The sequence below is a fragment of the Stegodyphus dumicola genome, chromosome 9, assembly GCF_044657685.1.
Source record: "Stegodyphus dumicola isolate Sdum_Otavi_A_Nest chromosome 9, ASM4465768v1".
NCBI lineage: Eukaryota > Metazoa > Arthropoda > Arachnida > Araneae > Eresidae > Stegodyphus > Stegodyphus dumicola.
The window spans coordinates 109,023,786-109,036,106 of NC_140776.1; the positions used below are offsets into that span (position 1 = coordinate 109,023,786).

At 31.8% G+C, this 12,321-nt stretch overlaps 1 protein-coding gene across 3 annotated transcripts in view; it reads left to right on the plus strand.

Moving 5' to 3' along the window:
- LOC118202564 (phosphatidylinositol-3,5-bisphosphate 3-phosphatase MTMR14-like) overlaps positions 1 to 11,975 on the plus strand; it is a 57,920-nt gene extending 45,945 nt beyond the window's left edge. For all 3 annotated transcript variants that reach the window (XM_035374731.2, XM_035374732.2, XM_035374733.2), the window contains 5 exons: positions 3,845 to 3,908; positions 6,306 to 6,477; positions 6,598 to 6,634; positions 8,610 to 8,668; positions 11,613 to 11,975. In XM_035374731.2, the coding sequence (XP_035230622.1) occupies positions 3,845 to 3,908; positions 6,306 to 6,477; positions 6,598 to 6,634; positions 8,610 to 8,668; positions 11,613 to 11,781 (501 nt within the window). In that variant the 3' untranslated portion in view covers positions 11,782 to 11,975. The remainder of the gene's footprint in view (positions 1 to 3,844; positions 3,909 to 6,305; positions 6,478 to 6,597; positions 6,635 to 8,609; positions 8,669 to 11,612) is intronic.
- Positions 11,976 to 12,321: the final 346 nt, after the last annotated feature.

Genomic DNA, 12,321 nt, shown 5'->3' on the forward strand with positions numbered 1-12,321 from the left:
TCAAGAGTTTAGTAGAATTCAAGAGTTTAGTAGAATTCAAGAGTTTAGTAGAATTCAAGAGTTTAGTAGAATTCAAGAGTTTAGTAGAATTCAAGAGTTTAGTAGAATTCAAGAGTTTAGTAGAATTCAAGAGTTTAGTAGAATTCAAGAGTTTAGTAGAATTCAAGAGTTTAGTAGAATTCAAGAGTTTAGTAGAATTCAAGAGTTTAGTAGAATTCAAGAGTTTAGTAGAATTCAAGAGTTTAGTAGAATTCAAGAGTTTAGTAGAATTCAAGAGTTTAGTAGAATTCAAGAGTTTAGTAGAATTCAAGAGTTTAGTAGAATTCAAGAGTTTAGTAGAATTCAAGAGTTTAGTAGAATTCAAGAGTTTAGTAGAATTCAAGAGTTTAGTAGAATTCAAGAGTTTAGTAGAATTCAAGAGTTTAGTAGAATTCAAGAGTTTAGTAGAATTCAAGAGTTTAGTAGAATTCAAGAGTTTAGTAGAATTCAAGAGTTTAGTAGAATTCAAGAGTTTAGTAGAATTCAAGAGTTTAGTAGAATTCAAGAGTTTAGTAGAATTCAAGAGTTTAGTAGAATTCAAGAGTTTAGTAGAATTCAAGAGTTTAGTAGAATTCAAGAGTTTAGTAGAATTCAAGAGTTTAGTAGAATTCAAGAGTTTAGTAGAATTCAAGAGTTTAGTAGAATTCAAGAGTTTAGTAGAATTCAAGAGTTTAGTAGAATTCAAGAGTTTAGTAGAATTCAAGAGTTTAGTAGAATTCAAGAGTTTAGTAGAATTCAAGAGTTTAGTAGAATTCAAGAGTTTAGTAGAATTCAAGAGTTTAGTAGAATTCAAGAGTTTAGTAGAATTCAAGAGTTTAGTAGAATTCAAGAGTTTAGTAGAATTCAAGAGTTTAGTAGAATTCAAGAGTTTAGTAGAATTCAAGAGTTTAGTAGAATTCAAGAGTTTAGTAGAATTCAAGAGTTTAGTAGAATTCAAGAGTTTAGTAGAATTCAAGAGTTTAGTAGAATTCAAGAGTTTAGTAGAATTCAAGAGTTTAGTAGAATTCAAGAGTTTAGTAGAATTCAAGAGTTTAGTAGAATTCAAGAGTTTAGTAGAATTCAAGAGTTTAGTAGAATTCAAGAGTTTAGTAGAATTCAAGAGTTTAGTAGAATTCAAGAGTTTAGTAGAATTCAAGAGTTTAGTAGAATTCAAGAGTTTAGTAGAATTCAAGAGTTTAGTAGAATTCAAGAGTTTAGTAGAATTCAAGAGTTTAGTAGAATTCAAGAGTTTAGTAGAATTCAAGAGTTTAGTAGAATTCAAGAGTTTAGTAGAATTCAAGAGTTTAGTAGAATTCAAGAGTTTAGTAGAATTCAAGAGTTTAGTAGAATTCAAGAGTTTAGTAGAATTCAAGAGTTTAGTAGAATTCAAGAGTTTAGTAGAATTCAAGAGTTTAGTAGAATTCAAGAGTTTAGTAGAATTCAAGAGTTTAGTAGAATTCAAGAGTTTAGTAGAATTCAAGAGTTTAGTAGAATTCAAGAGTTTAGTAGAATTCAAGAGTTTAGTAGAATTCAAGAGTTTAGTAGAATTCAAGAGTTTAGTAGAATTCAAGAGTTTAGTAGAATTCAAGAGTTTAGTAGAATTCAAGAGTTTAGTAGAATTCAAGAGTTTAGTAGAATTCAAGAGTTTAGTAGAATTCAAGAGTTTAGTAGAATTCAAGAGTTTAGTAGAATTCAAGAGTTTAGTAGAATTCAAGAGTTTAGTAGAATTCAAGAGTTTAGTAGAATTCAAGAGTTTAGTAGAATTCAAGAGTTTAGTAGAATTCAAGAGTTTAGTAGAATTCAAGAGTTTAGTAGAATTCAAGAGTTTAGTAGAATTCAAGAGTTTAGTAGAATTCAAGAGTTTAGTAGAATTCAAGAGTTTAGTAGAATTCAAGAGTTTAGTAGAATTCAAGAGTTTAGTAGAATTCAAGAGTTTAGTAGAATTCAAGAGTTTAGTAGAATTCAAGAGTTTAGTAGAATTCAAGAGTTTAGTAGAATTCAAGAGTTTAGTAGAATTCAAGAGTTTAGTAGAATTCAAGAGTTTAGTAGAATTCAAGAGTTTAGTAGAATTCAAGAGTTTAGTAGAATTCAAGAGTTTAGTAGAATTCAAGAGTTTAGTAGAATTCAAGAGTTTAGTAGAATTCAAGAGTTTAGTAGAATTCAAGAGTTTAGTAGAATTCAAGAGTTTAGTAGAATTCAAGAGTTTAGTAGAATTCAAGAGTTTAGTAGAATTCAAGAGTTTAGTAGAATTCAAGAGTTTAGTAGAATTCAAGAGTTTAGTAGAATTCAAGAGTTTAGTAGAATTCAAGAGTTTAGTAGAATTCAAGAGTTTAGTAGAATTCAAGAGTTTAGTAGAATTCAAGAGTTTAGTAGAATTCAAGAGTTTAGTAGAATTCAAGAGTTTAGTAGAATTCAAGAGTTTAGTAGAATTCAAGAGTTTAGTAGAATTCAAGAGTTTAGTAGAATTCAAGAGTTTAGTAGAATTCAAGAGTTTAGTAGAATTCAAGAGTTTAGTAGAATTCAAGAGTTTAGTAGAATTCAAGAGTTTAGTAGAATTCAAGAGTTTAGTAGAATTCAAGAGTTTAGTAGAATTCAAGAGTTTAGTAGAATTCAAGAGTTTAGTAGAATTCAAGAGTTTAGTAGAATTCAAGAGTTTAGTAGAATTCAAGAGTTTAGTAGAATTCAAGAGTTTAGTAGAATTCAAGAGTTTAGTAGAATTCAAGAGTTTAGTAGAATTCAAGAGTTTAGTAGAATTCAAGAGTTTAGTAGAATTCAAGAGTTTAGTAGAATTCAAGAGTTTAGTAGAATTCAAGAGTTTAGTAGAATTCAAGAGTTTAGTAGAATTCAAGAGTTTAGTAGAATTCAAGAGTTTAGTAGAATTCAAGAGTTTAGTAGAATTCAAGAGTTTAGTAGAATTCAAGAGTTTAGTAGAATTCAAGAGTTTAGTAGAATTCAAGAGTTTAGTAGAATTCAAGAGTTTAGTAGAATTCAAGAGTTTAGTAGAATTCAAGAGTTTAGTAGAATTCAAGAGTTTAGTAGAATTCAAGAGTTTAGTAGAATTCAAGAGTTTAGTAGAATTCAAGAGTTTAGTAGAATTCAAGAGTTTAGTAGAATTCAAGAGTTTAGTAGAATTCAAGAGTTTAGTAGAATTCAAGAGTTTAGTAGAATTCAAGAGTTTAGTAGAATTCAAGAGTTTAGTAGAATTCAAGAGTTTAGTAGAATTCAAGAGTTTAGTAGAATTCAAGAGTTTAGTAGAATTCAAGAGTTTAGTAGAATTCAAGAGTTTAGTAGAATTCAAGAGTTTAGTAGAATTCAAGAGTTTAGTAGAATTCAAGAGTTTAGTAGAATTCAAGAGTTTAGTAGAATTCAAGAGTTTAGTAGAATTCAAGAGTTTAGTAGAATTCAAGAGTTTAGTAGAATTCAAGAGTTTGTTAAAAATAAATGCTAGTTTATTCTGCTCTTTGGAGTTGAAACTATATCACTCTACCGCTCTGATTTCATTTAGAAATCTGTAGCAGATTTCTGCAGTTATTCCGAAATTAGAACAGTACCAATTGCCTTTGCATAATGTCCGATTCGCGATGATTATAAGACACTGCTAAGATCAGATTTGATAAGCTTGAGCGTGAGTGGTATAGCATGTTCAACATGTCTGAGTAAAAACGATGCTAAATAGGAAATAAAAGGGTGTAATAAGTGTTGAGAAATTGAATATGACTTTTACCTTATTCATAATCATCTCTAGTATCAATCCGATTTTGACTGTATGCATCTTCAGAGTCGGATAAATGCACAAATGGGGATAAATTTATTTTTCATTTTCTAGGAATGGTATACACTTGATCAAACTCTAAATTATCTGCTGGTTTTACAGACCTATCTTACTTCGGGTGAGTATGATTTAAGTAGTTCTCTTGACTTATTTGAGGTAATCTATTCTTAATGGTATGATTAAATACTCAAAGTGAAATCTTAAGTGCAGATGTTCGTAACCAGAGCAAACTGAAATTTAATTTCTGCTTCCAAAAACTCAACGTTGCTCCTTGTTGCTATCTGGAGTTTGGTAATCTTGTTAACTATCATGAACTGGAATCAAATTTTAGATAACGTCACCAAAATATCTCCAAGTCTAACGGCGGAGCCTTAAGAAGGGTGCAAAAGAACCTTTATTAAAACTAAAACACGGAAGGCACATCTGGTGCTTGCAACTCAACCAGCTCTTATGGCGAGATAACAGTAGGTTCAAATTTAAAATTTAAATAAGCAAAAGGCTACACGGATAAATTTAATGCGAAATTGGCTCACAGACTAACTGCCTTAGACATTCATTTATCAGCATTTAAAATGCTAGGCCAAAGACTACAAATCTCAGCTAGCATGGACTTAACGTGGCAGAGAGACGGAACATTCAGCCTTGCAGTCTAAAAAGTCTTAAACATACACGAACTAATTTTCATTCTATTATGTAAAATAAGGAAATGACGGTAAAGGTTAAATTTTTAACTGGTTAATTATAATGATAAAAACCATACTAGTTAAACTGCAGTTAAAAACCTAAGTTTATTTCCACTTTTATGGCAAAGCAAATTTTTAGTACTGATTGGTTATGATTAAATAAACGTACTCGGACGTATCTGGGATCCATTCTACTTGACGTACGTCATTGAAACTTGGTATATACGTTGGATGGGACCACGGAAAAAAAACTGAATTAGAAAAGAATTATAGTTCAAATAAAAAATAGCTTAAGAATAACGGACAATCTGCAAACAACTTTTTACTCGCAGCGTTCCGTTCGCGCTAATCGTGTGTACAGAACATATTATAGCACATTAAAAAAGGGTATTCTTGTAAACTATAGCAAAATGACAGGTTATGCTTGCTTTCAATTAGGTCGTAATCTATGGTTCCTCCACATTACTTCTCGGGAATCCCCATAAACAGATATGATAGGATTAAGTAGAGAATGAGGAGGCCTGGTATGTGGAAAAATATTTAGAGTTGTCCTATAATCTATAAAACAGTTAGTACACTTGTCGCCCAATAGGGTTGTTCGCCTCTTTTATGAAGACTAGTCCCTAATCATTCTCGTCATCAGGTTGGAATAATTTGTTGCTTCAGCAGCTCTTAGTAATTAGCAATTTTGACTAACTTTTGAGAACCTTGAGGAGTACTCTTTTCAAAAAAAGAGCCAAGAATGAAATTAGCGTATAATCACATGCAGTAAAATAATCTGATTGCAGACACTGTTCCCTCACAACACTGGGATTTTCAGTATCCCATGTGTCAGTTCTGAGTATTCACTGCTCCACCTAATGCAAAATGCACTTTTAACCAGAAAGTACTCAAAGGTCGTACATTGGCAATAGCTATTGTCAAAAACTGCCAAGCAAACTCGATGCATTAGTCTTGAAAGTGCAGCATTTGCACCATGTCTGTCTTAAACAGATACCACTTTAAAATGAAAATCAGAAGTTTACCTACTTATAGACCAAGAAATGGACAAATCGCTGGACAACACTCGAGCAATCGTCGAAAATCGAACAGCACGGTCGACCGCAACAGCAATGATTTCTTCCACAACTTCATTTGAAACGTTTTCCTTCTTCCTCGCAGAACAGCTAACAGTCCACCGACGTCAAATTTAATATTTTTCAGTTCTTCGACATGAGCGTTTTTTGCAAGCCTTTTAAGCTTTCGTGATCTCACAGTTTAACCAAACTATTCCAGCAGTTCTGATAAAAACTTGATCACAAAAGTTTTAACAATTCCTGTAGTTTTGAATTTAAAAACAAACTTTACCAGAAAAACTCTCTCGTTAATAATTTCATATAACGTACAACTAAGTTTTAACGTAATATCGCTAACTAGAGCGGGCTCTACATGGGTCTGTGTAGGGATCACTCTAATTTCATTCCAAGTACAACTACCGCAAATGTAGCTTGGAAAACCTCCGCAGATTGCCTTTGTCATTTAGCAAATTTCTTCTTTAATCGCTAGTCTATGAAAGTAATCAATAACAGTTGAAGTTTTACACAGAGCAAAATATGAAGTATTCTGTTCGTAATGAAAAACTTGAACAAGATTTCCTCGATCGCTTTATAAATTTAAGTTTCTTACCAATATTAACTTCAATTTTTAAAGCTTCTAGAATTGTTCATTTCGAATTTTGTTAAGTAATACAAAAATTGAAAGTTCGGGTGTTTTTATTTAGGCAACATGCATTTCAATAAAGCTAATCTGACATAGCATCAATAAATTACTTACTTCATATTTAACTTTTTCAGACCTCCTTTCAGTAAAAGGGATTCTTTTGCACTGTATTGCTGGTCAGGATCGTACCCCACTTTTCGTAACACTTTTACGTTTGTCGCTTTGGGCCGATGGTTTATTGCATGCGACTTTAAACCCTTTGGAGATGCTCTACTTGACAGTAGCTTACGATTGGTATCTGTTCGGGTGAGTACCGTAATTTGTTTCTTAAAGCATAGTTTCCTTCATAAGTACTACAGCATTCCATGTAGTTTGTATTACGTCCTGCTTTTTAATTTTCTTGTTCGATATAAATTATATTTTCAGGCACAATTTGAAGGATTGTCTAAACCGAGGCTATTGGGTAACTATGAATTTTATTTGCAAGAATTTCTTTATTATGAAACTAATTTATTTATTATGAAACTAATTTATTTGTCAGAACACCATGATTTTCCCAATAGAGTTCAATTTTTAATTTTGTAGGGAAAATCTACACTGCAAAAATTCATCTTAATCTTATACTTTTCATTGCATGGATTTATACCAATGTATGATCTTTCTAACTGCATTCAGTCCTTAACATTTCCTTTCTACTGAACCGTTCAATAAATCTCCATAGCACTTAGCCTGAATAGATTTTTTGTAATGGTGATTCCAATTCAGCATCATTCTTGATGCAGTAATTCAAATATTAAACTGATGTCTGTTAATCTTTTCTTAATGCAGAGCTGGCATCATAGTTAGCTAGTAGGGAGTTAATACACGAGTGTGCACTTTGCCGTAGATCGAGTATAATTGGAATATATACTCGATCTACGGCAAAGCTGTTTTGTGGCTACTCTGCCGCTGCTATTCAGTAATACATTTAATTTCTTTAAATAAAATGACTGCTAAACATTTAAATTCTTCATAATTGCAATGCTTTGTCTCTAGTAAAATATCAGATAATTAATAAATCATAATTTTCACATCTGCTGTATGATTAGAAATTTTATAGTATATTACAAGTGAATTATTCGATCACCAAATTAAAATATAATTACGAATATCTTTACTATGTTCAGTTAAATATTAATTTACTTCCCTTCACTATTACTAAAATTACTAAAGAGAGTCGCTCTGGATAGTAATGAAGGTATTAATTGAGCACAACGTGTTATAATAGAATTTAATGCTACCAAAGTTAATGATAGAATCTTAAATAATATCGTGGAATTGCTTTAGACACTTATTGCAGCTGCATATTTCTAATTCCATAAAATGACGTAGGAATTCCGTATATGATCAGATCACTCATAAATGGGTATTATGCCATCGAAGCTATCTTTTTAGTATTTGAAAAAGTATTTTTTATGCCCTGTCCAGAATAGTAATAAACTGGAAATAGCTTGTCAAACTACTTTAAAACTGAGCACTGTGCTGAAGCATGTGTCAAACCTTTCTGCTAAACCTAGCGGAAACTTTTCGAAATGTAATAATTTCTTTAGACTGCAATCACAGGTGCCTTAATACATTGTATTCTCGATTATTCGGTTTGCGGATTATTTTGAATAACTGTACCAACGCATTCGCACGCAGCGCTCTGTGCGAGTGTGTATAAAAAGAACAAACGCGCAAATCCGAGCAGGCTTTCAAAACCGCAGAACTGTCCTTAATTTCAACGATTAACTCGTAAAATTATCTCTGCATCGTCAAAGGCGTTCTTTCTAATATAGCTTTCTATCTAATTGGGCAGAAGTCGAGGCAAAATCTGAACTTGTATGCCAAAAAAATCTTAAATATAAAATTCTTTCGGAAACGTTGATCCGGAGAACAACTATGAATGTTTCGATGGTGATTCGACTGAGCCGGGCTTTCAGTGTTTGAGTGGAGAGGATATCTTATCCAATGTCACGAGAACAGAAAAAGCAGAGTGCCAAAATACGAAAGAAATAACATTACAATAACATTAGTCCCAAATCGGCAATGGAAGTCTTCGATCAAAGGGGATTTGAATAAAATAGCATTTCGAAAAATATGCAGTGATGTTCGACAGTTATTTACAAGTTCTCAAAAACCAAGTAAAACTACTTGTTTTTTAGGAAATAAACTCTTGATTGTTTGGATTATTAGTTTTTTAGTCACCTGTGACATACTTTTCTGATATTAGCGCAGATAATCATGAGTGCATTGTACTCATCTTTATATTGGAATACTTCAGTTACTGATTTGTTATGAATTACATTTTAAGGCTAGAAAACTTTCTTTTTCCTATGTAAAAGACTTAAAAGAAAGAATACTGAATGTTTTATTGATATATAAAATCTTCCTTTACTCATAACTTAAATATTTTTCAGATAATGCATTTCTGCTATAACATCCTCGATCATATTACATCCGACAGATTTTCAGTGAGGTAAGTACTTTAGAAACTAGTAAATCAAGATATTCCGAATGTTTCGCTATACTATTAACAACTGTAATATATCTACTGCTCCCTCTAATGTTAAATTAAAAACGCGAGGAGTTAATTTGAAGTCCGTAACATTATAACATATTCACTGTTCTGTTACTTGGGTTATGAAAATTTGTGATGGGGATGTTTTAGATAGGGTCATAGAAGAGTCCTGTATAGTGTAACAAGTATTTATTAACAGGTTTTAAATTGCACACGGACATTACATTTAACTTTAAGAATATTACAGAGCAAGTGTCTGATACGTCCTATCTAGTGGTACGCTTGGCTTTTACTGAAGTACTTCTCTGGCTACTCACCAGACGGCAGCCTTGTCACAGTTAGTCCAACAGTTTATGTTAAGGGATTGGTTACAAATTTAAATTTTTCATGCGCTATTGGGCAACAGCAAATTTTTCAAAGGTAAGAAATTTGATATTCTCGAATGTAATATTTAATTGCATTCTGACATTCGTTTTACATATTCTAAATATTCTTTGTGAACAAGTAGTTGTCTTATTTGTCGTGAGTTAAGGATGCTTGCGGAAAGCCGTTTTTTAAGGATCTGAACAAAACTATCTTTACGATTTTATCGTAGTCTGTTAACGGAGTTTTTCTTTCTCTAAATTAACCTAATTTGACATAGTAAATACTTTTAAGCGAGCTCTTGATACTTAAGTCTATTTTAGAGTTTAACACATTGACCATGAATATATGCCTTGTTTGCCGCTGTTAGAAGCCAATTTCTCGTGTTTTTAAAGACTGCATCTGTTCCAAAACAAGCCTCTTTCAGGTTCCATCGTAGTCGATTAACGAAGTTATTCAATTGTTTGCTACAAGAGATGGTAATTTGCGTCGTTTGACAATTCATGCAATCATTTGCGAAAGTTTAATGTTTGAGGTTCTGAAATAAAATAACAATTCTTATGACATTTATGCTTTCTACTCTTTTTGACAAGCTCTTTACGGCTAACCACCTGAATGATTTTCCGGTAATATACGAAAACGTATTTCGGGGAAAACTGTTGTCAGTTTAAAACAAACGCAAAGATGAAATAACGCATATTCACTGCAGACACTGTGTATTTGTTTTGTCTTTTCATCAAGGAAACGATTAAGCATACCAAAAAAATTACAAAAATGGGTCTTTTTAATCAGTTTTCATAAAATACTGTAATTTTGATTTTATAACTACTTAAAAATATAGGAATTAAGACAAACCCTTTTTACAGTATACCGTCCATCAATGTGTTAACATCAAAAAAGAGTAAGCATCCAAATTAATCTAAGATTGTATTAATAGGATTTTAAAAATCAAATAATTTGCAGGTTATAAATCAATTCGTATTAAGAAAGTCGGTGGATTAATCTCGTAAATCGATTTAAGACTTAGATCGATATGTTATACCGTTATCGAACCCCTTTTTGAAAATTGCTGGATACATTTTGACCATCACGGATATCAAAATTAATTCATATATTAGAATTTTAAAGTGTTCTAAATTTAAGTTTGTTATTCGAAAGATTAATAGGCAGAGATCACTAGTGAAGTTTAGTTTAAATACTCAGTTTCGGGTGTAAATTTTAACTAACTTAAAAGACAGGAAATCTGTTGCACTAATTGAACTGTAAAGTTTGAATTTGATATTGGTTTCAAATAACACTCTCCGCCCTTACCAATAGGCGAAATGATAAGATTACTAAACACTATTCAACCAGTTTTGATTCTTACCAAATCGCATTGTTAGTGCATGCGTTTTATATGATTATTTATTGTGTAACCTGAATTGTAACCAAATATCATGGAACTGTTCTCCACGAAGGCGTTCCTTCAAAATTAATGTGCTTTTCCAAAATCGTAAGGTTTTTACAAAGATAACTTACGAACTTAAGTTTAAAAATCTTTTCTTGTATACCAGCAGGCGACAACTTTTTGCTTTCAAAGGGTACCATCAGTGGCAGAAGTTGGGTATCTTTTTTTCGAAACCAGGCGAACTGAGTGGCTACGATTAATTTTCGTGAGCTACCCTGCGTATAACGTAAATACAAATTAGTTTCACTTTAGAAAATTTTTCACGAAATTATCCCTCTTAAGCAGAGAGCCTTCGTCTGCTTTGCCGTATCTTAATGAACAAGCAGGATAAAGCCGAGTGTGGTAAAATTTCCTAACATAATGTATGTATTTCAAATTTTCATAAAGGAAGTAGAATAACACACTAAACTGTTGTTAACAATACTAGTTTGAATATACGAACGTAGCTGTCGTAGAGAACACGATATTGAAGTGGCATTTAGGCAACATTGCACATCTTGCTATAGGAAACGGTTTCGAGCGTGGTGGTGGTCAAGATTCATCTGCCTTAGATTATAAAAATTATCTGACATTTGTGGACTTTTTTAGTTTTTATTTTTTGTGTAAGGAAAGGAAAAGGGCAAAACAAAGTAATTCTAAAATTTGATGCGTCGATCATTGCACATGAAACGCCCAGACTTAAAAGTAAACATTTCGCGTTAATATTGAAAACGTAACACTAGATTTACAAAACAAACTTTTTGTTAATATTGAACTTGCGCAAAATCTTCGATTTAAGTCAATTTCTGAATAAAGAGTTGATATGTACTAGCATGGAAACAATGGGGCACTAATAGATAAGTCCCAAGTGTAAAATCAAGCTTCGAAATTAAAAGGTAAACACTTATTTACGACTGTTATGTTTAACAAAAGAAAATAGTTCAAAAATGGTTAGAGATCAAAACGTCAAACCTTAAAACGGAATTGCAGATCAGTTGTCATCGTTTCTACTACCAGATTCCTTCACTCATCTAAGGCTCAGAAATAAATTTCTGACAACTAGTATAACTGTACTTTTCAACTGCTCGTTATTGAGACTAGTTTATATTTTAGGGGTTCCGAAGTGGAAACTGCAAGTTCAAGATGCATTCTTCCGTGTTTTCGACCCAAAACTGACCGCAAAAAAAGGCTTCTTGAAGTAAAGAGGCTCTTCCTGAAGTTTTATGCTCAGATCGAAAGGAGACCTGTTCAGCAACCATCCACAAGTACAGGCCGAAGGTGATATGGAGATTTAGTGACTAACCACTGCTGATATTGAAATCGGACTTCTCGAATTAAACGGAGGTTTTGAATACTTTCACATTAATGACGTATTTTAATAACCATTGTATCTTACATTTTATTGTAGCCGACTTTGTAAATTTTGTTTACTTAAATTCCTATGTAATTTTTAACTAAATAAAATGCTGAGATCCACTTTATGTGTATTCATTAGCTTGGGCAAAGGGTCTTATTTCATTGCTAGATCACATGTGAGGAAGCTATTCTTTTTCGCAAACATATCTTCCCAAAGCCTGTTTTTAAGTAAAATATAAAAAATTTAAAGTTTTTAATCTGGTTTTATTTATCTTTCTTTGCACTAAATGCAATGTCCGTCAAAACTCGTTATTTTAAAGTATAGAAAGAGCGATTTTGAATGCTTTTTCTTAAAATGTGCGTTAATACGTTCGATCTGATGTAAAAATCTAAAACATCAGATACCAGATTTATATTGGACACAAGCAGCCTAAAATTATCCTAAAAATTTATTTTTAAGGAGTAG